General features: G+C 33.2%; 1 protein-coding gene across 1 annotated transcript; it reads left to right on the top strand.

Annotated features, from left to right (window-relative positions):
• The first annotated feature begins 2,736 nt into the window (after positions 1-2,736).
• Positions 2,737-18,269, top strand: LOC124358900. The gene is made up of 9 exons (XM_046811152.1): positions 2,737-2,890; positions 8,923-9,147; positions 9,267-9,374; positions 10,098-10,261; positions 10,392-10,569; positions 13,489-13,660; positions 14,806-14,947; positions 16,253-16,546; positions 17,473-18,269. Exons 1-9 carry the CDS (start codon positions 2,869-2,871, stop codon positions 17,890-17,892), a joined length of 1,725 nt encoding a protein of 574 aa, XP_046667108.1. The 5' UTR covers positions 2,737-2,868; the 3' UTR covers positions 17,893-18,269.
• Positions 18,270-26,907: the final 8,638 nt, after the last annotated feature.

Here is a 26,907-nt window from a genome sequence, read left to right as displayed (position 1 = left end):
ATAACGCTCAGCCAAATCCCTGGATTTGACATGTATCATCATTGAACTCGACGTGTCCTTTGTAGAAATGAATACTCATGCAAAACTGCAAGTCTTCAGTTTATTCTAAAGATGCAATAAATTATGTGGATTCTTCTAGATCCGCTCATTTTATTGTCTGAGAGTTACCCCGAAGCCTATCACTGAATGGGTCGGAAAGTTTTCATTTATCTGTCTGTCTGTACGCACGATATTTTGAAACGAACTGACCTGCATCAAGCTTCATTTCTATATGTAGAACACTAAGTTCGATGATGGTGAATGTCACTCCATGGGATTTAGGTTAGCGAATATTCTTGCATTGGTCTTTCCATGGTGGCACAGCGCCATCTGACATTGTCACAGACTAGTTTCCTGAAATCGGGAATCATGTTCGTCTGAAGAGATGCAAAAGAGTCGGCGACGGAGAGGCTCAAACGAACTCTTCGACATCAGAGACAACTAGACTACAAAATATAAAAATATTGTATAATCCAGGTGAGAACGTATTCCCATTATCTCATCAGGTGCACAATTTCGTCTTATTTCGGACGAAGCACAAGAGAAGGGTGATCTGGAGCTAAGCTCAACATTCACATGGAATCAACCCTTCTCACCGTAGCCACGTTTTATAGACAAGTTGATATTAATTGGTGGCTTTTAGAGGCAATATCGTAGAACATATGGATCCAAGACACAAAGTAATCTCAGTTGTAGACAGTTCTTGGAATGTGGGATTGATAACAATCTAAATGCCTCGGGAATTTCTATTTAAATTGCATCTATATTATATTTCCAAGGACATAGCCAGCGAAAAGGGTCCAAGTGATCCGGACTGCCCCCCCCCTCTAAATTTTCATTTTTTTCAATTACTTTTTTTAGTAAACGATTATTATTATTTAAATAGTTCAATATTCTTGACAATTACTGCTATAAGATCGTTCTCAACAAATAAACGGGTCAAGAACTTTTTAAGGAACAAAATATGGGGCCTTTACTCCCTGTTTACTATAGAAATAATTCAGTTGTCTGAATACCCAATTCCCCCCAATGTTTTCCTGGCTATTTTCTTGCATATTACCTATCTTTTTGGCCAGATCTTACAACAATACATTCAAATTGTCTTATTCTTGGGTGTTAAAGCTAATTCTGTCCTGAAATGGAACTGTCAAATTGATAAGGTTTGCACTAAACACACCAGAGCGCTGTATTGTATCTATCTAATATCATAAGAAAGAAACGTTGAAAATTGATATTGTTTACATTGTTACACTGTTCTCAGCTGTGGAGTTAAGTTGTGGGGGGGGGGCTTCTGAATCCTCTTTGGCGAGAGATTTTGTGCTTCGAAAAAGGGCGCCGAGACTCATAACATCTGTGGCCTCAGAGGTAGATAAAATTATAGAGAACGTCTTCGTCAAAAGGGAATCTTAGCTTTAATCTCCCTTTTTCTGTTATTGTTTTCAATAATAAAAGCCTATTTCCTTAATATTACCACCAGTATAATACAAGAAACAAAAGCAGTTGCATAGTTCCTAAACTTAGGTTAGAGCTCTTCTAAAAGTCGTTACTATATTATTTGGGATCAAAACTATTTAATTAACCTGACACCATAAAGAATTGCCCCAACAATATTTATTTTAAAACCATGTTGGACTACTTTCTATGACTGTTGAATTTTATAATTTAACTTTTTCACAATTTTAATAATTGTGTTAATGGTAGTTTTTAGTACTATCTTTACACATTATGACTATGCTCCAGGCATGTCAATGTCCATGAACAATGAAGTATTCTATTCTGTTCTATAGACTAATTGACCATAATTCCGCCTGGAATTACAACTGAAGCAAAGAACATGCAGGATGTTGGCGGAAGTGATCATTTACATTTAATCTAAGTTCAAAACTATCCAAAAGTTTTTGGAGCTAACGTTTCCTGCAGGAATTTAAATTTTCTTGTCCACTGTCACTCAAAGTAAAGACACTAATTCCGTAGTCCTGTATCTTCTACAGATTGGGGGTTTCTACAGACCACACAAGTAACGGATGCAAACGGAAAAAACCCGAGAAAAAGTTATAAAAGAGACCAGCTGGCCTTAGAAACGTTTTAATGGAATTAAAAATGTAAGTAATCCCACAAGAAATGGCCCTTAAGAATAGATCAACAGCTAATCCATAAATGAAACATGATTTTTTTGGACATTCGCCATCGTTCAGTGATTTAAAAAATCAGTAACACTACGTTTCGAGATCGTGAATCTGATCTCTTCCTCAGGTGAATAGCTAACCTAACACATAGCTACAATCTAGGATTAAATAAATAAATCATACAAGAGCATAATCAGATTGCAGACCTCAAAACGTAGTGTTGCTGCTTTTTTTCACTGAACAATGGCAAATGTCCGGGAAAATCTTTCTTCACAATATTTCATAGCCAAAACAAACTTCAAATAATGAATTTAATCGCTTTTTTCATCTCAAAAGTTATAAGTCCTGATCATTTAAGTCTACTTCAAGAAATGGAAGGACTTGAGGGGGCTCCTATAAACATATGTCGGCTCCTAATGAGTAATAGGCTCATGCTCTTCAAGTTATTGGGTCGGAAGCAATTTGTTGTTTAAGATCGCTTGCGAAAGAAACAAAGTGAACTCTCAGGAAAACAGAACAGGGTGCATAACAGGTGGGAACATAATCGGCTAAGGCTATTGCATGTTGTTGGGGGCAGACTCTTATGTAAACCCTACATAGGCCAATGACGAGAGAGGTTCTAATGCTGTTAGCCGGGCGGCGGTGTTGAGTTTATAACTGCCCTTGTCCTCGCAGACCTCAACAGATCCTCACCATCCTCAACATGAAACGTAACAACCACTTCCGTAAGTACACGTTCATGTACTCGTGTAGTCTTACGGAAACTTCCATTTAAATTCTTCAGTATTTGGACAGTCGAAATCTAAATCCAGTTTTAACCATTCCATTTCCACAAACAATTATTCAAATTAAAAATAAAAATTATTAAATAATTAAAAATATATAATTATTCACATAGCTTATTTATAAATGTAGGAAATTAAAAAAAAACTATTGATCTGTAATATCGCCTCTTTCCCCATTAGATTAGCAAATTTAATAAAACATGATAAATAACGGAGTTGCCAAAACTCAAGTTTTAAGCACTTTAAATACAACACATATAAATGAATGGAAGTTAAAATATAAAATAAGTAAATACATATTAATATTTTACAATAAGGAAATAATAAAATTAAAACTATTAGTTTCAAAAGAATAAAAACATATTTTATGTTGAAACATAAACCTGGTTATTGGGGTAATGATTTATTCTATATTCCTTTCCCTTACATGCTGGTTTGCGTGTAACTTAACCCAGATTAAAATTGTTAAGTTATTCAATTCATTCATGTGATTTATAAGATAATAAATTATATGATTAACCATTTGCTAAGAAGCTTTTTATATGCTTAATAGATAAGATATCATACGTTCATATTAAAATGTTGTATTTAATAATTTTTTATGGTAGTATAATTAATTTTCGTAATAAAAATGTCAGGTTATAAACTTTGATAAGTTATAAGTGCATTAGTTATATTTAAAATTTATTAAATTTGATATATATATATATATATATATATATATATATATATATATATATATGAAATTTTTCAACGTTTATATTTGAAAAAGTACAAGAGCAAAAGTATTGTGTTCATTTATAGTGAGCTTAAATTTTTTATAAACAATGAAAATTATAAATATGACTAAAAATTACATATGTAAAGGCTAGGGACAATAATCACAGTGTTAAAAATTTTAATTAGATGAACCTTATAATAAAAAAAAAACTAATGCAATAAAGTTAGATTAAGAGAACACGATATCAAAACTGTATAAATATCATTCTAGTTTAATTTTTCATTGAATTTTGTTTATTTTAGTTTGATTTTATTACCGTAAATAATATTATGATGTTATTATAATATTACCTTGTAATTTAATTTTACATCAACATTATCATATTATAAGAAATGCTTAGTAGAAAAGATAATAAATAGAACATATTTTACTTAACTCCAAATGTAAACTTTAAAAGACTCTTTAAAAATATTTACAGCTAATAAAATTTCAGTAAAACTTAAAAAACATATGAATTATTACATAATTTATTAGATTATTGCCCGAGCCTATCACTCATGAAGCTGGAAAAATATAATTTCTGTATGTCTCTCTATTTGCACGATATCCCAAAAACAAACTTTCATATGAATTTTAAATTTTGCATAAAATTCTATTTCTATATTAGCAAGACTGAGTGCAATGATAGTGCATTAGGCTGAGAGTTCGCCAATATTTTTACTTTGGTCTTATGGTTTAACTATGATGGGGAAAAAAATATCAGAGTAAATAAATATATAAATAAGTTGGTTAAAATTATATCATCATCATCATCATCTGACGTTTCCGTTATCACAGGTCGTCGTACACAGCCTCCTCCACTTTTTTCTGTCATTCCAGGTCTCCTTTTCCTCCACCTGCATTTTCTGTAGTCCCATTCTCTCTATGTCTTTCCACACTTGGTCCTCCCATCTTCCTCTCGGTCTTCTTCCTCTTTCCTCCTTCTCCAGTGCTATTCTAGGCATTCTATTATCTCCCATCCACTGTATTCTTCTTCTTTCCATTGTCTCTTGCAGTGAAACTACCTTCAATCTTTCTCTGGTTATTTCGTTCCTTATTCTATCTCTTCTTGTAGTCTTCTCTATCCCTCTTAAAAATCTCATTTCTGCAGCTTGCAGTCTGCTTATCTGATTATATGTGATTTTAAAATGTACATTTTTATTGATCGATAAAAAAAAAAAAAAAAAAAAAAAAAAAACAGGTTGGCAACACAACGTTAAAAGTTGATGACGAGATTTGATTTCAGCGCACACTATTTTTTTAGTGCCTTCCTTACTAAAACTGCAATGGAACTTTTTTATTTGAAAACTTCTATTAAACCTAAATGAATGAAGAAATTAAATGAGGCAAGATAACCTGAAAGAGACTTCATCTGAAGACTTTAAATTTTTCAAGAAACTTCATTTCTACATAGACAAGAATATGGTCTATGATCGGGAATGATCCACCCTGGAATTTGGCTCACTCGATAAGTTGGTACAAATTATGTTTTATTTGTCGGGGAGATGTTAACAATTATTTTCTGTATGATAGTCAGTCCTTCTATCCATCCACAACCCATCTCGGGAATGATATGATAGTGCCTAGAATAGCACTGGAGAAGGAGGAAAGAGGAAGAAGACCAAGAGGAAGACCGAGAGGAAGATGGGAGGATCAAGTGTGGAAAGACATAGAGAGAAGGGGACTACATAAAATGCAGGTGGAGGAAGAGGAGACCTGGAATGACAGACAATAGTGGAGGAGGCTGGTACGACGACCCGTGATAACGGAAACGTCAGATGATGATGATGATGATGATGATGATGATGTTAACAACTATTTTCTGTATGATAGTCAGTCCATCTATCCATCCACAACCCATCTCGAGAATGATATGATAGTGCCTAGAATAGCACTGGAGAAGGAGGAAAGAGGAAGAAGACCAAGAGGAAGACCGAGAGGAAGATGGGAGGATCAAATGTGGAAAGACATAGAGAGAAGGGGACTACAGAAAATGCAGGTGGAGGAAGAGGAGACCTGGAATGACAGACAATAGTGGAGGAGGCTGGTACGACGACCCGTGATAACGGAAACGTCAGATGATGATGATGATGATGATGATGTTAACAACTATTTTCTGTATGATAGTCAGTCCATCTATCCATCCACAACCCATCTCGAGAACGATATGATAGTGCCTAGAATAACACTGGAGAAGGAGGAAAGAGGAAGAAGACCAAGAGGATGACCGAGAGGAAGATGGGAGGACCAAGTGTGGAAAGACATAGAGAGAAGGGGACTACAGAAAATGCAGGTGGAGGAAGAGGAGACCTGGAATGACAGACAATAGTGGAGGAGGCTGTGTACGACGACCCGTGATAACGGAAACGTTAGATGATGATGATGATGATGATGTTAACAACTATTTTCTGTATGATAATCAGTCCATCTATCCATCAACAACCCATCTCGAGAACGATATGAGCTGCAGACTTGAAATGTTGCATAGAACCTCAGCGAAACCTGTTACTTGTCATGTGGTGTCGCGTTCTTCTACTTTGTTCCTTTATAGTTTTTTATGGATTCATTAGTAACTTTTAATTGATTTTTCACAATTTTATAACCGTAGATGAATTTTTCAGTGCACTCCCTTGCTCAATCCCTTACAGAATATTTTATAGAATAGTTTTATTTTTTGAATATGAGATATTTGAGGATGAACGCATGTGGAATGATAATAAAAAACCTTACTTAATCTTTTTTAATAACTGACATTGTACATTTTATGTTCATTTAAAAAAATTTTTTCGAGATGGATCCTTCGACACCCATTTACTAATGGAAGTACTTCTTTCTCACCATGATCACTCGATCTTTTACATTCTTAAAGTTTTCGTCACTAATCGGCTCATTTTCCAAACGTATGGAAAATATTCAGTGGTGGCGTCATTAAAAGATTATTATATAATTTCTTATTTTCTTAACAACAACATGTATGACACAGGGCTCTTTAAATACATAATTTCTTAACTTAGTTATAAAGAATTGCTACAGCAAGGCATTAGTAACCGATTTGTTTACGTAAAGAAAAAACAGTTTCCTGCAAATTATGATGAACAAAGCACTGCATATCTGTTATGGATATACAGTAACCTTCGACAATTTTTGAATCAGGAGATTTATAAATGCATTAACTAGATGGGCAATGAAGCATGTGTAAATATTAATAAAAAACGAAACAACATTTTTCTGGCATGTGGAAATTTGTATCTGAGTTGGGGATAGCACAGGTTATATATGCTCTATCATATAGGTTTTATTTTTAATCAGTACCTTAAACCTTTTACTGAACTGTCTCTCCTCTTTATTCTAATATTTCCACTGGCGAATGGGTCATGAGGATGGGCAGAATAAGGATTAAAAGGATATCGGCCTCTTTTATTTAAATGATCAATAATATTCTCTGAGACTGCTTCATATATGTTTCTGTTTTTTTTTCATGATCATTGTGTAAATAAATAAATAAATATATTTCTAAAGAGTGTATGGTGAATTCAAATAAACTTTAAAGTTTCTAAGGAGTTATTTCTATTTCTATTTAATACACTAAACTTTTTAAGGAAAAACTCTCCAAACACTGTAAATTTGTAGAACCTCCCCGAAAATCAAACTCTTGGATAGAGAAGCACACTCTCACTCTTAACAGTCTTGTGCTAGGTGAAGGTCGTGATTTATAAAAACAAAACTTAAGTCAAATTAATTAATTTTGTATAGTTTTAAGGGTACAGATTTAAGGTAATCAATAAACATAAATAAACACAGAAATATGTATAGCATTAACATTAACAGTTAGAATGCTGATAGAATTCTAGTAGACGTAGAAAGGTGTTACGTAATAGATAACAACTTGTATGAACTCTCAGGAAGCCGAATAAATGCATAATCCAGCAGAAGCCATAATTTCTCTTCTAGCACAGAAGTGTATCTAACTGTAGCTCTCAATTCTTTAACAAGCTTAGCAGCATGCAAGCATGATAATGCTTCGTCCTTCTTAGTTGACATCCATTTGTTGCGTCCGCATACAAGGTTTTATTTCTACACCTTGTAAAATCGTATTAGTGTTTTATTTTTGGTTAATTTGTTGAATATAATATTTTAGCGAATTGGTGACCTTTCAGTAGAATAATAATTTCTGCTTTATATGCATTATTTTCTATTTAGTTTTGATATTTCAAAATGAGAGATATCTTAAATTCGGCTAAAACTTCTTAAAAAATTTGGGAAATTCATAAATCGTCTTAGAAATATACAATGAGAAATATGAAAACAGTTTTAGAGCAAGTGAAATGGTTTTATCCAATATCAATTGGGAAAATAAAAATTACTAGAGTTCATAAACGTATCTTCACTCTAGACTGAACAAAACAATTACTCTACCAAGGAACCCAATGAAAATCTTAGAATTAGAAGATACTAACTTACACCATTATGGTTATACAATAATCGCATAACATGTACAAAGTGTATACGAATTTTGGGAATTTATTTTTTATTTGATGGCTAATCTATATATGGAATCTTCTAATATGCAATATTGTACATTGCATATTAGACTTCTGATGTGCAATAGGATTCTAGCAACGTGCACGTCATTGAACGACGGTAATCAATATTACTCGATTATTATTATAAATTATTATAGCTTGTTCCCTGGTTTTTCCTCTGATTTGCGATGATGGTCTAGGGAAAAGTCTGGTAAAAGAACACAATTATTGTACAGTAAAAGTTTCGCTTGCGGCCTAGAGAGTTCAAAAAGGCTGATTCCAATGAAGAATTCAGAGGACACAGATATCCTTTTTTATTAAAACGGAGAAGCCTTTTAAGCCCTTTTAAGCCTTATTCTGTCCGTCTTCTTGGGCCACTGGCCTGTGCGAGGATCTTATCAAAGAGAATAAGGGGGAGAGTCGATACAGTCTGATAAAAAGTTCAACGGTCACAAACAGGATTTTAACCTTCGCTATATCTAACTCAGACTCAAAGTCCAACGTCTTAGACCACTCGGCCATCGGTACTCCCTTTCCTTATACACATTAATGTAAAGAACTTTTAGAATGGTAAGGTCTAAATCATGTGCTCCATCTGTCATACAAATAGATATCAAAATCATCCAACAAATTAAAATCCACTGATCTAAACATTAATTTACTAACCAAATTTATTTTCTCTGTTCCAGAAGCTTTGTTATTCGCCACTCTCTTCACTCTCAATTGTCTCACTCCCCCTGCGGCCTCAGCATGTTCTGGCACCAGTTCTGCAGTTGTATCAGCACTGTTGCCACTACACACTGGCAGTGACTGCTCGGCTCTTCAGCTGAGAGGACTGCAACAGTTGGCTGCCCTGCGGGCGGTCGTCAACGAGATCAACAACGAGCTCAAACCTCAGGATGGACTCACGATTGGTAACATATTTTGTGGTTTTCAAGATTAAAACATCATTTTTCTACGCTTGTGGAACGAAATTTCAATGAAATAATTCCAGCAACCCATGCTGAATAATATAGTGTTATGGTGTTGGTAGGACTGCAAGTACAGGACACCTGCTCCACCCCTGATGGAGCCATGAGGGCTGCTATGAGGTCCTTGGTAGATGTCCAGCAGACCTGCAGTAACCCTCCTCTTTACCTCGGTGAGCTTACCTCAATCTTAGTAATTCCTGAAGTAATTGAACATCGTAATTTAATACGCTTCCAGTAAAATACTCAAAAGCTGTTAAAGATAAATTCAAGATGATGGTTATATTCTTTCTATAGTAGTACAATTGAAGTTTAAATAACAACTAAAAAACCTATAGTGGGAGTAACTTTAATGAGTAACTAAAAGTGTTTTGGGGGTAAGGTCCCATTTTGTTCCTTAAAAAGTTCTTGATTCGTTTCTTTGTTGAGAACGATCTTTCAGCAGTACATGTCAGTAAGACTAAAGTATTTCAATAATAATAATCGTTTACTAAAAAAAGTAATTTAAAAAATTGAAAATTTGGGGGTTCCGGACTCCTTTGGACCCTCTCGCTGGCTACGTCCTTGTAAGTGAGAATCAAAATGACTGAATTTTAAATGGCAGGCGATTAGATTATCCGAGAAGTAACTAAGTAATAAAGAATAAAATTGCAGAAAATTTAAAGGGTTTTTCAATGATGTATGGAAAAAATTCTAAAATCTCTAATATTTCTAAAATAAATCTTCTTAGCAAGAACAAAATTAGAATACCTACCCAGAAAAAGGCTTTTGACAACCCTATAAAAATTAACTTTTCTTATTACAATTTAACTGATGTAAGAAAAGTTTGTAATTAGACCGATTGGGATAACTAGATATACAAGTATGTATTTGTAAAACACTCTTGGATACTCCAGGCATGCTGGGTCCAGAGGATGCTGAGTCGTTAGCCAAGGTGAAAGGCGTGTCTAGAGTATTCAACGCTACTCATGTACTGCCTAACTTCCTCAGTTCGACCAAGGAAGCGGAAGAGGACACTGTCTTTTTCGTCAGCATGGAACGCCATAAGGAACAGGCTCAGGTACAAAACTTGAAAGCACTTTTGTCGAAAACGTTTTAAATACAGAACAGCGTAAATATTATGTTCTGTATAAAATATTATGTGTAAGATTTTAAAAAGACTTTAAATCATCTACATTGTTTGTTGCCAGAGCGTAATCACTCTGCTGAAACAGCTGCACTGGCAGAGTTTCTCTGTAGCGTTCGAGGAGTCCATGGCAGAGTTGGCAGAGGTCCTGATACAGACCACCAAGGAGGACTCAACCGTGTGTGTCAAGGGTGCCGTGTCTCGGCTCAGCGCGCTAGCTGTTCTCCCCAACATATTTGCAGGTATTTCATTTCTAGTTCCGAAATACACGGTTACTGGTAGAAATATTATGTAATTTACATAATCTAAGGTATTATTGTTATTGAAATAGTTATAGTTTACTATCCTGTAATCTACCCGGTCCACATTCTTGATGCAATTTAATTCTGGAAACATTTCGACCTCGGTGTGTGGAGCTATCTTCAGTTTAGAGATGTTATCATGAACATGCTTATAATACATATCTGCTTATGCAGGCGAGATGAAGGAGGGAAGCTGTTCCTCGAGTGGATTATGCTTCAGCGATGAATATGGAAAGAAGTGACAGATAAGACTTTATCACAGCCGATAGCGTTATATTATCGAAAAACTGGCAGCCTATTTGTTTTACGGCATACTCTACGGAAGGATGCCATGCGAATAATTTGTAATCCATGAAGGAATGTTACTTAGTGTTTGTTCCAACGGACATAATCTTCAAGGCAACCAAATACTAGTTCAAATTTAAGTCTTTATTTGTCGCAAAACGTTACATATTATAGCAGTGCTATAGTAACAGGTGAAATCGTCCACTATTTTAAACTATATCAATCATACAAGTAGTATTCGTCGATATAATATTATTTCATTTAAAACCCTTTGGATGCCAGCCCATTTTCCAAAAGTACTACCCAGAAACGCCAAGGGCATTTACAGCAGTTTTGCAAGCTTTCACTAAATGTATCATAACTTTTTTATTTTTTAACAGATATTGATGATTTTTTTACCATTATTTTGCTTATGAAATGCCCTTGTTCTGTTGGTAAATTTTAGTTGCATAAATGTAATTTAAACTTATAAAAAAGTTAAAAATTAAGAAAAAAAAATTAAAATTTCCAAAAAACATTTTTTTTTATCACAAATAAGTGGTTTTAAAAGAAAATGTATGCTGATTTCCTGTTATATCCTAGTAAACTATATCTAACCCTTAACCTAATTACAAAATTTTAAAAGCCTACCTTATATAGAAGTCCAGTTATGATTTTTTTTTCACTAAATGTGACACGGGCACAGTTTTTGTAATTTGCATGGACGTTGTATGTAATGTTACACTATATTCACAAATCAATATTTGACACTATACAAATCGATACTTTGGGATTATACCAACCACACCACTATGAAGAACACAAAAATATAAATTTATAGATATATTATAAACAAACATTGTAGAACGAAAAAAACAACTTTTTAATTACAAAATTACAAACTTACAAAGATTATCAATTGTTAATGAGGTCAGATTCGCTTAAACTTTTTTCAATGAACTTAGAACATTATAAAACGATGTATTTGAGTAACAGAACTAACATTCCATCAATCAAAAAGCATTTCCAGGTATTGTGATCGGTATTGTGGTCGCTGTTATCTTATCTTTCTCGAGAATCCCGATTACGGCAGGCCGCGCGGCATCACATGATTATTTAAGTTTTTTGCACGGTACATAATTGCCTTTCCATTACAATTCAATTTATATTTCTGATCAGCCCCTCTAGAATTATATTTACTGATAGATACTATCTCGAGGGATGTTTTTCTTTCGTTGACATCAGCGCGAGCTTCGGAAGCACCTTCGGCCGGAGGCACTCGCATTTTGGGTGGCGGAGTTTGATCAAGAATAATGACAAGTTTTGTGTGTTTTTTTTTTCAATAAAGAGTTTAGTTTTTATTTGGTAATGTTTGTTTTTGTTGAATTTTTGTGTTTGGAGAAATGTAGGGGTAAAATACGAAAGTACAACAAAGCGAACGGGCGGCGAGACTCTGCAATCACGTTATCTACTACACCGCTCGACTTTGACCTCTGTCTGAGGATGGGGAGGTGTTTGTGATAAGACAATTCCTGTTTTATACTGACGAAATATTGTTCTACGCTAATCTAGTAATCAGTAGAAGCTAAATGTCAACTGTCTGAGGATGGGGAGGGGTTTGCGATAAGACAGTTCCTGTTTTATATCGACGAAATATTGTTTTACGCTAATCTATTAATCAGTTGAAGCTAAATGTCAAATAACGATTCATGTCTGGGTGTAGTCTGTATAATCCCAAAGTACCAATGAATCTAATAAAAGGGGCATAGTAAAAATGCCCTAACAACAAAAGTAATGAGAGAATTACAAACGTAAACAACGCATAGCAACACGAACGTAACCTCAATCTCGACCAAACAATTCAACAGCTGCGAAGCTCAAATACGACCAAACAAACAGTCCATAAACGAATTAACTACTTTTTGGTTGCAAAGCAACTAATCGACTATCGATTAGTCAAAATTTCGCGGCAATAAGATAAACTATAAGAAAATTACAGGTGAAAAACGTGACGTACCTATATTACGGCCGTTGGCGATTTTCAGTTGAGTAGCCGACGGCCGTAATACCGGTACGTTGGCATCCAAAGGGTTAAGTGCTAGTATGAAAATTATATTATTATTCACTAATAATACTGAACAAATATGAAACAGATAAGAGTAATGGAATACTATGGTATGAAATAATAAATATAAAACTTAATAAACTTAACAATAATAATTAACGTAACAATGAACTTAACAAACTATACATATTTGCCAGATTTTGACAAACTTCAGGTATGACATTTGATGTATCGGAAAGCCCCACCAGCGTCATCAAATGAACTCGTCTACTGAGTAGAACATGCTATCCATGTGGAGCTCACAGAGCCTCTTCCTGAAGATTGTTATTGACGGTTCATGTTTAAGGTGTATTGGGAGTTTATTTTAAAGTTTTCTTCCTATATAGCCAGGTGTTTTTTCGTAAGAAGGTGTGTTATGATCATGTTATTTCTATGTCTTGTAAGGTAGGACGATTGAGTATAAAGGCTTTGGGGTAAATTGATAAATACAGGTAAATACAATGATCATCAAGATATCGAAATGGTTCTAGGAAGCCAAGACGGAGTTGTGGTTCTGACAGACACGCACCAGATGGCAGCAAAGGTCCTGCAGGCCTACCAAGCACTCACAACTCCCATGATCCTCTTGGTCCGCACCGTCGGTCTGGAAACGTGGCAGATTCCTCGCTCAGCTTCGAAGATGTACCTACTTCAGCAAGTCAGGTCAGTACTCTAGTTGACTGCGAATGACTTTCAGTCTGCCAACAGATTAATGAATTGCTTGAGTGACGTGATCAGAAAACGGAAAGTTTACCACCAAGCTCAATACTGATTGATACCATTCTCATTGACCGTCTATGTCAAATCTTGCAGTGTCAAATGAAATTTAATACATCTCTATATTTTTAGCTGAAGGCAATTTTTGACTGAAACCCTTACGTATTCCTTTAATTGTCAAAACCGATTTGAAATATAATTTGTTCACTTAGTGCTAGATCTTGTTAAAAGCGAATCTGACGGTCATTTGATTAAAGAAGAAGTGTGCTTTTCTTCAGTATGCAAAAATACAAATACACTTATTAAAAAAATATTAAAACTTTTAGGAAATAATATATGTAAGCAATTTTATCTTTTGACAACCTAAATTTATTACTAACAATATTAAAACGATTTATTATATGTAAATATGTTCCATATATTGCTGTTTAAAGTATATCCTTTCCGTTTCAGGATCTATCATAATATTTCATGACTATATTGTTATTAAAACTATAATTGCAGCACAGCTACTGAAAATTATCATCAATCGTACTAAAACTGTGATTAATATTTTACTGCAGTACAACTACTAAAGATTACTTTCAATAATTGTACTGAAACGGTGACTATTACTTTTCTGCAGCACAACTACTGAAGATTACCTTCAATTGTACTAAAACAGTGATTATTACTTTTCTGCAGCACAACTACTGAAGATTACCTTCAAGTGTACTAAACGGCTATTATTACTTTTCTACAGTACAACTACTGAAGATTACCTTCAAGTGTACTAAACTGCTATTATTACTTTTCTGCAGCACAACTACTGAAGATTACCTTCAAGTGTACTAAACGGCTATTATTACTTTTCTGCAGCACAACTACTGAAGATTACCTTCAAGTGTACTAAACGGCTATTATTACTTTTCTGCAGCACAACTACTGAAGATTACTTTCAAGTGTACTAAAACGGCTATTATTACTTTTCTGCAGCACAACTACTGAAGATTACCTTCAAGTGTACTAAACGGCTATTATTACTTTTCTGCAGCACAACTACTGAAGATTACCTTCAAGTGTACTAAACGATGATTATTACTTTTCTGCAGCACAACTACTGAAGACGTCCCTGAGACAATGAATGTCACTCTGAAGACCGAGTATGAAACCCAGCGACAAGCAGAGTTCCAGAACATCCACTGCAAGGATATCACCAATGCTGCTGATTGCGCCATTGAAAGCTCCACACAGGTAATTATTTAGATCTGTAGGATACGCCTTGATTGCGTATAGAAGAAAGGCTTTTAATAAACATGCTGCACCTAAATCTATCTATAAAGATGTCACTAGTAATTTGTGTTTGGTATAAGTGTGTGGTATAACTACATTTTTTTCAAAACAGTAGGGGCTATCTGCTTTCAGTCATTACTGTTTATTATAAGAAAAACAACTCGTAAAGTAATACATTTATTATACTTATCTTATGAATAATATGACAAAGATGGTTGCTAAACCAAATGGTAAAACGGATGGAGAAAAGAAAAGAAAAACTAAGTGCAAGTACTATTGAATATATAAAAGACAGAGTGTAATAAAAATGTTGGGATTTTACTAAAGCCCAAAGCTTTTTTTACTGAACATGATAACTGAACACATAATAGTTATTTTCCATGATTCAACAGGCAGTTTCAGAGTTGAATTTTAATAACAGTAACAGCTGTTCAAATACTGTTGAATTATGTATGGGCCATTTTGTTGCATGTGTAATATGAAACGTTCCATAAAATGGTTATTTCTTAACCGATGTTTACAAATGAGGTATCCTTGGAATGGTACAGTTATTTAAAAACAGGTTTTTATCTTATATATTTCTGGCCAAAATAGTAGTTCATTATATAATTCACGAAAAAATTTAATGGCCGCCATTTTAAAAATGATAAAACTTATTTTAAAATGTTTTTCTGGTATATTTATTTCTGAAATGGATTCTTTATAATAACAAAAATAAAATTGTTTTAATAAAACATAACAAATTGGCGTATAGCTGCTAAACAAAGTAGAAATTTGAAAAAAGAATATTCTTAATTTTTAGCTTAAAATCATAAGAATAATTTTTTTGTCCATTTTCCACTTCGTTTAGCAGCTATACGCATTTTTTCCTTTACGAATGTTATAAAATTGGTGTACGGGTCCATGTCAGAAGATATTTTTTTAGAAAAAACATTTTTAAATTAGTTTTAATATTTTCAAAATCGCGACCATTTAATTTTCGTTTAATGAAATATCTAATAAACCACAAATTTTAATTAAATGTTACAAGGCACAACAAGTTTTTAAATAACTTTTCCTTTCCAAGGACACTTCAATGCTGCATTTTAATTGCAGTAACAGCTAAACAAAATGAAACTAAAATAGCGTATAGTTGCTAAACAAAGTGGAAATGGAAAAACATTATTTTTATTTTTAGCTTAGAACCACATAGAGTCTGAAAATGCATAGCCAGCCTATCCTCTTTGTTAGGAGCTGTGAGAAAATATATTTCCCCTAATTTTCCAGGATAATCTACTGGAGAATGTGGACGTGTCCGTGACATCCATGGCTAACGCGGTGAGGCTCGTAGCTTCTGCTTTGCGATCTGTACACCGCGTCCGCTGCATGGCCGGCACCACCCCCACATTCGGCATGTGCCCCAAGTTGATGGCTCTGCCAGCCCATGAGTGGAGAAACGCTCTGCGCAGAGCCACCGCCGTCACCAAGAACAGTGACAACCACCGTGTCCGCTTCCTCATGGAACTGTCCACGAACTTCAACATCTACAGCAGAGACAACATCGAGGGCAACCTCATGAAGGTAGGCTGGCAACTCAATAATAGTCACCCTCTTTAGAATACCTTTGCACCAATGGCAAAACAACCCTCAGGTGGGCTCTGCCGGTAGATCCTACACTGGACATAACAAGGTGCTAATGGCATAGTGTAGCGGTACATTTATCGCAAGATAACCAGATCAAGCAACGTAGAGCGTGGCTGCTGCTTGGATGGGTGGCCGCTGAGCAATCTTGTCCTTGCAAGCTGCCTGCCTGCCCGGCCGTTGGTTGTGGTTCGGAAGTCACCTTTCAGCCGTTGGTCCCCAGGTTAAGTGTTAGAAAGGGCTTCATATCCGCAACCTCGTCTGGTAAAACATGATATCTTTGATTTTTAAGATGGCAAAAGTGACGTATGATTTATGAGTAAATTTATTTTAATTATTTGCCTAGTACATTTTATGCTTCAAGCCAACTAATTTATTTATTGCGCATATTTCATGGCAAAACTATAGAGGTAATTATAAAAACTAGCCTATAAAGTCATTATAGTACATTCATTATCCAGTGATAGCAATCTCAAAGAAGGCAATAAGAGCAGATCCTTTCATCTCCACTTGTAATTTAAACTATAACTATCTGTATGGCAGGCAAAGTAAAAATTTATATACTAAGTGCTACCTCATGCCCTTTTGTAATATAGCTACTGGATTTATTTTTAGTACACATATTCCTTTAGAATACATTATTTTTCCAAGTTGTGTCTTTGAAATTGACTTTGAATGAAACCTGAAACTTACACAAAAATTCAATTTTGTCAGACCTATCGTTTAACATTCTTGTTTTTTGTTTACAAGACCTTTATTTTTATTTTAAACATAATTTTTGTAGATTCCATCTTCAGAAAACCAGATTGTAATAGATTTATTTTGAAATTTGAAAGGAATAAATTTAACGGTCTGAATTATTACAGGTTGGATCCATTGTTGCTGGAAACATGAAGGAGGTCGCCAAGGACTATACTTTCCCAGTGATGCAACACGCGTCCAATGTCACAGCCTGTGGTGCGACCCCTACCATTCCCATTGCCCCACCTCACATTCCTCCACCCACCACCACCTTCGACGAAGACTCCATCGCCACCCTGAAGGACATATACACATCCGAGTACTCCTTCTACGAGCTGGTCGGCATGATCTGTGGTGTCGGCTTCATCATGTTCGGCATCATGGCTCTGATGATCTATCTCATCTACAACAGCCTCGTGGAGAAGACGGAGAAGGAAGTGGAGAGCGGGTCTGTGGATACGGTAAGAACCTCCCGCCCTGCCAGACGCAATTTCAGAGACACCTTCCGCCGGAACTCTTCCGTCCGCAGCTCCACTCACTCTTGAACAGACTGAGATCCTTCCGACTCTCGATTTAGCTTCTGAATATCTAAGGATGAAACTTCAATGTAAGGCTCAGAGATGATGAAAATACGCATCTCTCTTCCTTTTGACATCGTCCAAGTGATCATCCCTGTAAATGTGTTGAAGGTGGCTAAGTAAACGTAAATGCCTTTCATAATTTCCCAAGTGACAAGAAAAGAATTGAAAAAAAAAAAACTGTATGCCTTTCATTATTTTTTTTGGAACCCTTTGTAATTAAAAAAGCAAAGCTAACCAATAAAAATTGTAACGCCAGAAAAATATAAAGAAACGAAACCCATTAATGTTTTATTCATTAAACCCGTCATTTTTCTTTTGCATTAAACTTACTACATTTGAAAGTAGTTTTTTAATTGAAAGTATTTTCCCATAATAATTTCTAATTCCTTACTTCCAGCATACATGTAAATAATTACGTAATGATATAGTGTAATCTAATATGATCTTGATTATTGTTGGTTTTTATACAATATTACGACCTTTGATATTACCTTTTATATATTTATCCAATAAAACTTTAAAACTATAAAAATAGGAATACAAATAAAGAGGTACAAAAATATATTTGATATGTGAGTAATTTGTTTTGTTCTTCATTTGAAGTTGTGATTTTGTATAATAAGCTGTTTGTGATTCCATCAATTGTTTATAAATATTTGTGATTTAATTAAAATCTGTTAATTTTTATATTTCTCTAGTTAAACTGATTGCTCCCTTTATTTATTATTATACAGATGTAAAATCATCTGCGTGGATTTTATTTCAAAATAATTTTAAAAATAAAAAAAGTAATTTCTTATATTACATATATGACTTGTATATTTAAGTGAAATTACTATACTGTAATTCCAGAATAATAATAATTATGGTTTCAAGGTCATAACAATATAATATTCTTCAGTAAATTGAATTATTAAAGACTTTCATTTTACCATTTTCAGTTAAGCTTATCTAAATTACAAATATTTATTTCTTATATATTCAAACTTAATGTCCTTATTACATTTTTCATTTTCTGCAAACCTACGTGGTCTCTTCACTTACTCTAAACATTATACAAGTAATAAACCACACCTAGAGTGATTAATTAATTTTAACCCGTGGAATAGCAGTTAACTAGGTGAGTTTAATCATGTAGTACAACTATATTGAAAGTCAGATTATATAGATCTTTTGAGGCTAAAGTATGTTAGGGTCATATTTTATCCCACTTTTTGCTTTCACTACCACATTTAATGAGACATTCGTTAAGGTCTACCTTACCTTGAATGTTACTTGCCGACGCATATCTAATGACATTAGATATGGTAATGGTATGGTACTAACATCGCCTATAAATTAACGTGATATTTACATTAAATTGTGTCCACCCATTACAGTTAAGTTGTTACTAATTAATGTAAAAAGGTAAGCAAACCTATGAAGAAAGAAATGATACACCTAATTCACCCTGACGTCTATATTTTATTCATATTGAAAATAATCTCAGGATTAGCATTCTTCTCATAACTCAACCCTTTAATATTCTAGCAGCCAAATTTGGTAACTAACCTAGACATCAATAACTTTCCGCTTATGATACATTTTCCTTGTTGCTGGTGGAATGATTTGTGTGCCCCTACAACATTAAGGACTATTCCCCATTTCTTTTCAAGTTCTGAAATAAATAATTCTGTGTCTTTCTTGATCGTATACGTGTTGGCTTCTTTTGCCTTCTTTTTTATTTCTGAGGAACCTTCCTTCAAAGTAATTTTTTATGTATGCTCAACAAAACTGAGCTGTCAGAATTGATTTAGTACTCCCCGGCCTTCTCTAGGTCCTCAGTAGGGATTTCGTTCTGGGGGTTGATGTGATGCAAAGTTCTGACGAGTCCTGATCCTGACGTTTAGGTTCGGCATATTTACAATAACTAATCCATCCGTGTATCCGATGGTGGAAAAATGGAGCTCAGGATTGGGCAAATGGGTTAGGGAGTTTATTTACAGAGTCTTTAGTGTCTTTAATCTCGGCTATTCAGTGTATTGCAATGCGTTGGTGAAATATAGGAATTTCCATCGAGCAAACATTCTGTGAATGTTAGAAGGGAAATGCATCGAAGGAATAAGAAAGTATATCCTGGAATTACGTCAATTGTCCACCACTCAACATTACCTTGTGTCTGACAAGAATCCATCAAGTAACGGATCAATAGATTCAAAGAGAGTTTTACAAGATAAAATAAGAAACGCGTTAGAAATAGCAACGCCTAGTTCATGCCTACAAATACACTCCAAAGATTACATCAATATATGGGTAGTAATGGAGATACATGAACTTCTCAGTCATACACCCCTATGACCATCAAGTAGACCCTGCCTTAGACTTTTGTCCTAAAGACGGCATGACTATGATATCCTGATATCCAAGCTACGGAAGGACGGACAATCTGGCTTCCAAGGTAGGTCACTTATCCAAGGAACATCAATGCTCATTACAACTTGATGTGATTATCTTATGCGTCTGGCAAGAAGCCATCCAGGCAGGAATGGATCAAAATGTTCAAAGTGAGGAGTAAAAAAATGGCCATGCCTGGTTCTATATTAACAAAGATGTGCCAAAGATCTCATATGATTACATCGATACTTACATGATAATGAAGATACCGATCACCCGCAGACCTACGACAAAGTTGGATTCACTTCAGTCATACTTATCTCAACTTAGAAATCGTTAACTTTCGCTGATGCTCGTTGCCTTAAGGTGGGCACTATCAATATTGGGGAAAGAAGCACCAGGATGTGTCCAGGCTAAGATTGGTTGGGTTGTCTGCAGGCGTGGATGACAAAGGAAGAGAAAGTGCTCTGTCATACATTATTCTCATTCAAGTGAACAAGTCTGCATATGAAGTGTCATATGGTCGTCAAAAAGTTGGGACTGCTTTTCCTCTTCTATAATTGCGTAGTGTCTGCAGGCGATGACAGTCATACACAGTGCTCAGGGGGGAGGGGGAGGTGTGAGTCATTCTGAGATTAACTCACAAAATTAGTGGTTCATATCCATCAAAAGAATAGGATAGTATTCCTTCTTTATTTGTTGGTACCTGGAGTAGGCACCGACTTCCTATTATTACAAAAACAATAGAGGGTAGAGATTATCAATCTTCTAATTTCGATCTGTCTTACTATCAATTCGAAATGGTTTCGTTACATCGCTATCAAGGACATCTCTGTTTTGTCATATACTTATTGCACCTCACGTCCAACAAGCCAGCCAAGGACATAGCCAGTTAGGGCTGCAAGGGGTCCCGGACCCTCCCACAAAATTTAGAAGTTTTCAAATTAACTTTTTTAATAGACGTTTATTATAATTTAAATAATTCAATATTACTGACAAATAGTGCTGAAAGCTCGTTCTCAACAAAGAAACGGGTCAAGAACTTTTAAGGAACAAAATGGGACCTTACTCTCTGTCCACTAGGGGAAAATATCAGTTGTCTAGACCCCTCCGCCAATTCTTTCCTGGTTACGTTCTTGAAGCCAAGATAATATTTTGAAACCGGAGAACAATTCTTCGAGGACGGCACCCGGAATTTCGAACGTTTTGAGTCGTGCTTGGGATTAACTTCTATCTTTTACATCACCTTTCCTGTGGAGACTCATGTTCCTTCGGTATTGCGTGTGAAGACACTTGGAATGTTACACTACAAATTACCATAAATACATTTCTGTTGTGTAGTCTTTAAACTCCTTCTTTTACTAACCTCAGGCGTATACCGCATAAATAGAATGTTGGCCTTGCGAAATTTTCGTTACTTACTAAATAACACCTCTGACTGTTTCATATCGAGGAAAACTATCTAAGGATCTTTACTGAATATTTTTTTTTTATTTTATAAGAGGCAGACTAGAGCAGCAAGTGGAATTAGGCATTTGCACTCGCCATGCGTCTGTCGCACTTTTTCCACGCCAATGATTTAAGCATTTTGAAATGCAAAACCTAATAGCTATTTAATATTTCAAGTGTTTCAACTGAGTTTATTCCTTGTGGTGCTTGTCGTTGTATATATGTCTCGGCATGCATTATAATGTATGTAAACTAAAAATGAAGAATACATTTTTCCAATTTCTACTTAGATTTTTTATAAAAATTCCAACAGTACTTTTTACATCGTATGCATAAATGAGCACGATCACTTTAAAGATACGCTTGCGCAAACCAGGAGAGCCAGACATGTCATAGTTAAGATTAATCAGTTGTTTTTTGCTTATAATCTATATATATATATATATATATATATATATATATATATGTTCGGTCAAATATTTTCTGAGTCTATAAAGGACAACCACACAAACATTAATTTCTATATATATATATATATATATATATATATGTTCGGTCAAATATATTTCTGAGTCTATAAAGGACAACCACACAAACATTCATTTCTATATATATATATATATATATATATATATATATGTTCGGTCAAATATTTTCTGAGTCTATAAAGTGGACAACCACACAAACATTCTATATATATATATATATATATATATATATATATATGTTCGGTCAAATATTTTCTGAGTCTATAAAGGACACACAAACATTAATTTCTATATATATATATATGTTCGGTCAAATATTTTCTGAGTCTATAAAGGACAACCACACAAACATTAATTTCTATATATATATATATATATATATATGTTCGGTCAAATATTTTCTGAGTCTATAAAGGACAACCACACAAACATTAATTTCTATATATATATATATATATATATATATATGTTCGGTCAAATATTTTCTGAGTCTATAAAGGACAACCACACAAACATTAATTTCTATATATATATATATATATATATATATATATGTTCGGTCAAATATTTTCTGAGTCTATAAAGGACAACCACACAAACATTAATTTCTATATATATATATATATATATATATATATATATGTTCGGTCAAATATTTTCTGAGTCTATAAAGGACAACCACACAAACATTAATTTCTATATATATATATATATATATATATATATATATATGTTCGGTCAAATATTTTCTGAGTCTATAAAGGACAACCACACAAACATTAATTTCTATATATATATATATATATATATATATATGTTCGGTCAAATATTTTCTGAGTCTATAAAGGACAACCACACAAACATTAATTTCTATATATATATATATATATATATATATATATGTTCGGTCAAATATTTTCTGAGTCTATAAAGGACAACCACACAAACATTAATTTCTATATATATATATATATATATATATATGTTCGGTCAAATATTTTCTGAGTCTATAAAGGACAACCACACAAACATTAATTTCTATATATATATATATATATATATATATATGTTCGGTCAAATATTTTCTGAGTCTATAAAGGACAACCACACAAACATTAATTTCTATATATATATATATATATATATATATATATATATGTTCGGTCAAATATTTTCTGAGTCTATAAAGGACAACCACACAAACATTAATTTCTATATATATATATATATATATATATATATATATGTTCGGTCAAATATTTTCTGAGTCTATAAAGGACAACCACACAAACATTAATTTCTATATATATATATATATATATATATATATATATATGTTCGGTCAAATATTTTCTGAGTCTATAAAGGACAACCACACAAACATTAATTTCTATATATATATATATATATATATATATATATGTTCGGTCAAATATTTTCTGAGTCTATAAAGGACAACCACACAAACATTAATTTCTATATATATATATATATATATATATATGTTCGGTCAAATATTTTCTGAGTCTATAAAGGACAACCACACAAACATTAATTTCTATATATATATATATATATATATATATATGTTCGGTCAAATATTTTCTGAGTCTATAAAGGACAACCACACAAACATTAATTTCTATATATATATATATATATATATATATATATATATATATATGTTCGGTCAAATATTTTCTGAGTCTATAAAGGACAACCACACAAACATTAATTTCTATATATATATATATATATATATATATATGTTCGGTCAAATATTTTCTGAGTCTATAAAGGACAACCACACAAACATTAATTTCTATATATATATATATATATATATATATATATATGTTCGGTCAAATATTTTCTGAGTCTATAAAGGACAACCACACAAACATTAATATATATATATATATATATATATATATATATATATATATGTTCGGTCAAATATTTTCTGAGTCTATAAAGGACAACCACACAAACATTAATTTCTATATATAATATATATATATTATATATATATGTTCGGTCAAATATTTTCTGAGTCTATAAAGGACAACCACACAAACATTAATTTCTATATATATATATATATATATATATATATGTTCGGTCAAATATTTTCTGAGTCTATAAAGGACAACCACACAAACATTAATTTCTATATATATATATATATATATATATATATATATATATATATATATATATATATATATGTTCGGTCAAATATTTTCTGAGTCTATAAAGGACAACCACACAAACATTAATTTCTATATATATATATATATATATATATATATATGTTCGGTCAAATATTTTCTGAGTCTATAAAGGACAACCACACAAACATTAATTTCTATATATATATATATATATATATATATATGTTCGGTCAAATATTTTCTGAGTCTATAAAGGACAACCACACAAACATTAATTTCTATATATATATATATATATATATATATTATATATATATATGAAATGAATGTTTGTGTGGTTGTCCTTTATAGACTCAGAAAATATTTGACCGAACATATATATATATATATATATATATATATATATATATATATATGTTCGGTCAAATATTTTCTGAGTCTATAAAGGACAACCAACAAACATTAATTATATATATATATATATATTTATATATATGAATGTTTGTGTGGTCAAATTTTTTATAAAATATATTTGACCCAAACATATATATATATATATATATATATATATATATTATATATAGAAAATGAATGTTTTCTGAGTCTTTATAGACTCAGAAAATAATTTGACCGAACATATATATATATATATATATATATATATATATATTCGGTCAAATGAATGTTTGTCTGAGTCCTATAAAGGACTCAGAAACATATTTGACCGAACATATATATATATATATATATATATATATAGAAATGATTTTGTGTGAGTCCTTTATAGACTCAGAAAATAACCGAACATATATATATATATATATATATATATATATTTATATATATAGAAATGAATGTTTGTGTGGTTGTCCTTTATAAAGGACTCAGAAACATATTTGACCGAACATATATATATATATATATATATATATAGAAATGAATGTTTGTGTGGTTGTCCTTTATAGACTCAGAAAATATTTGACCGATCATTATGAAAATTTGTATGTATATGTATTTTTCCACGTTGAAGGTTTATATGCTATGCCCATTGATGTAACTCACCACCAGGAGGCGCTGCAAAATATATAAGTTGTCAAAGCGCCTGCACAAAACTTTACAAAACTACACTTACGAGATAGTTGTGTATAATAACCACACAATATGTGAAGGCGCTAAGTTTTTATGGATATTTGTCTTTCAAATGAATTTCTGTTTGGCCTTATAGCTTGAATGTTAGACCACTTTATTATTAAGTACATGTACGTGTACAATGGCTATAAACATATACTTTTTGTAGATTTTCTTGATAGTGTCAACAAGGTAAACTCTACATCGGCGTTGACAATATAATTTACATGAACCAGAAGTGCTCATACACGAGCAAAGCTTACAAAAAGCGTGCGAAGCCGCGGGGAACAGCTAGTTCTCTTTAAAAAGAAACAATTGAAAACATGGTTTACCTAATTCAGACAAATTTATCTGACACATTCAATTAATCGAAACAAAATGGCAAGAGAAGTATACATTTGGCCAGATTAAACGTTCTGTTCTTTAAAACTGATCATTACAGTAACCAGATATAAAAATACCCAATTTCAGATGTTGTGGAATTTTGAAAGTTTTAATTCTCTGGCTTTAAAAAGTTATTCAATACTGTCCAACTTTTCAATAAAGCAACTTCGGGAAATATAAAATATAGCTCACACTGTAATTTTTATGAGAATGTCTTCTTCACAAGAAGAAGGTAATAGTAGTTTACAAAATTTACCGCATAAAGTTAGGGAATTTGGAATTTTGCATTAATTAATTTTTTTATAAGTTGTGAGGTGAGAGCGTGGATGATCTCATAATGTAAACTTAATATGTTATTTATTGTTTAATATAGTTAAGCTTAGTACAGTATTTTAGATCTCTTCATCAAAGCAAGGAGATTTTGTTTTGGTGTCATTATGACGACGGCTAGAATGAGACTAGGGAAAAGATCGCCAAGTATGTAGTCGTGCAATTGGTCATGCGCGTCACTGTTTGGTCGGCGACAAGTGGCAGTGAGCGGCTGCACATCGACCGTCGACGGTAGAACTGCCGCATCGGCATTTCTGCTGCCCAATGCAACCTTCCGTTTAATTCTTCATACACTGATGGAGAGGCGGCAATAGCTGATTTGCCACTGCGGCAAAAACCACCCAGTGCGTACCGGGTCGATCGATGAAAAGTTCTGAGTTTATTGATTTAAAGAAGACATGATTAGCGTACCACTTTATTTTTAAGACATTCTCCATGACCCAGATAAATTCTTATGTGTCCTCAGTCAACGCAGAAATCTCATATACAGTACTACTTGAGTATAAATAACACTCAGACCGTCACAGTTGAGAGTTCTCTAGCGAGAAAACTATGATATTGGGAGCTTCAGATAACAAATCACCATTATCGGTCATATAATTTTTTTTGACAGGAATTGCAAGGAGTCCTTAAATGACCTCTGCGCTACTTTG

This window comes from Homalodisca vitripennis, chromosome 4 (assembly GCF_021130785.1).
Source record: "Homalodisca vitripennis isolate AUS2020 chromosome 4, UT_GWSS_2.1, whole genome shotgun sequence".
In the NCBI taxonomy this organism is placed as follows: domain Eukaryota; kingdom Metazoa; phylum Arthropoda; class Insecta; order Hemiptera; family Cicadellidae; genus Homalodisca; species Homalodisca vitripennis.
This window is presented reverse-complemented; position numbering and strand designations above follow the sequence as displayed.

Excerpts from the sequence above, each read along its gene's own strand:
- LOC124358900 (XM_046811152.1), top strand. The coding sequence starts at position 2,869 with ATGAAACGTAACAACCACTTCC. Across the intron at positions 2,891-8,922 it reads GAAACGTAACAACCACTTCC|AAGCTTTGTTATTCGCCACT; the intron begins GTAAGTACACGT and ends TCTCTGTTCCAG. Across the intron at positions 16,547-17,472 it reads TCGAGGGCAACCTCATGAAG|GTTGGATCCATTGTTGCTGG; the intron begins GTAGGCTGGCAA and ends GAATTATTACAG.